Here is a 1,351-nt window from a genome sequence, read left to right as displayed (position 1 = left end):
TCTACATTACATACAAGTATACTACTGCCTCGGACGTACCATATGTGCGACAGCGTGCGCCCGCAAGCGGGTTTCGGTGTTGGTGGGTGACGAAAAAATAGACAAAACAAATCACAAGAAAATAACGACGCAAGCGCGCTTGGAGGCGCTTGCTGCGTCGCGTTCCTACCGTCCATGGGACCCAGGATCACCCGCTATTGAGGCGGCGCGATCAATTTGGATGTCGGCGCGAAGGTCGGCGTCGGGGAGGGCGACGGCGGCGACGGCGGCGGCGGCAGCGGTCAGGAATGCGAACAGCGGTGGGAGGCAGTCGGTATGGGTGGTAGGGACACGACTCTGTCCAGACGCGCGGGTTCGCGCGCTCTCCGGGGCCGGCGAGAGGGGGATACAGGGCAGGGTAGGTGGAGGGGGAGAAACAATTCAAGAGAATATTAGAGACTCACACGAAGTAAACGACGCATAGTGCGTCATGTTCCTGTACTCCAGAGGAGTCAGGAACACCAATCATGGGTGCGGAGCGTTGAGTTTGGATGTCGGCGCGAAGGGCGCCATCGGGGAGGGCGACGGCGGCGGAAACGGCAGCAGCGGCGGTCGAGGCAGTGGGCGGCGGCCACTCGCGCTGCCCACAGGGTATAGGGGATGGGGGATGTCAGTTGAGGGAGGTGGCGGAGTCGTGCGGGGTCGGCGAGAGGTCGGGAGTGAGCAGGTTGGGAGGAGGGTACAAAAGATGAAATACAACGTCGACGAGGGCGAACGATTACTTCGTTCGCCTGTCGCCGACGTCCTGGCACTCATAGGTGCCAGGAATGGCCGCTTGCCCGTAGGGAAACGGCCGGGGGAAGCGGGAAGGGAGGGGTAGGGGATGAGTGGAGAGGAAACACAAATTCGAAGGTTATGGCAGAACGGGTGCACAGATCTGTGCACCCCTTTCTGCCACACCTTCCTGAGGTAATCCCCAGACGTATTCAACATCGAACACCAAAACGCGGGCGCGTTCTGATGTTCGACGTCGAACGACGCGCGCGGGGCGACGGCGGCGTCGACGGCGTCGACGCTCGTCCTACAGCTCACAACAAACCTCCTCACGCTGGTGTAGCATTAGGAGGTTCGTTTGGGCCCGAAGACGCATCACTAGCGTCCCCGGGCCCGCCGCGAAGTGAGGTTGTAGGGAGGGGGGGGTGACCCCTTGTAGAATCGAGAATAACTCGACGACGAGACCACGCGCTGCTGTCGTGCGGGTCTCGTCGTCGTCCTGACTCCATAAGGGGTCAGGAAATGGCCTCCCATCCGAAGATGTGAGGCCGGGGAAGCGGGGAGGAAGGGGGAGGAGGAGGGCATTGAAAAACAGAAA

General features: G+C 60.9%; 1 protein-coding gene across 1 annotated transcript; it reads left to right on the top strand.

Moving 5' to 3' along the window:
* Positions 1-220: 220 nt before the first annotated feature.
* GLOTRDRAFT_134520 (uncharacterized protein) lies at positions 221-859 on the top strand (the record flags this gene model as incomplete). Its single annotated transcript, XM_007873487.1, has 2 exons — positions 221-397; positions 464-859. The coding sequence occupies 2 exons, from the start codon at positions 221-223 to the stop codon at positions 857-859; spliced, it is 573 nt and encodes a 190-aa protein (XP_007871678.1).
* Positions 860-1,351: the final 492 nt, after the last annotated feature.

Source organism: Gloeophyllum trabeum (assembly GCF_000344685.1).
Source record: "Gloeophyllum trabeum ATCC 11539 unplaced genomic scaffold GLOTRscaffold_00251, whole genome shotgun sequence".
In the NCBI taxonomy this organism is placed as follows: Eukaryota; Fungi; Basidiomycota; class Agaricomycetes; order Gloeophyllales; family Gloeophyllaceae; genus Gloeophyllum; species Gloeophyllum trabeum.
The sequence above is the reverse complement of the archived record's forward strand: the minus strand, read 5'-3'. Positions and strand labels throughout refer to the sequence as shown.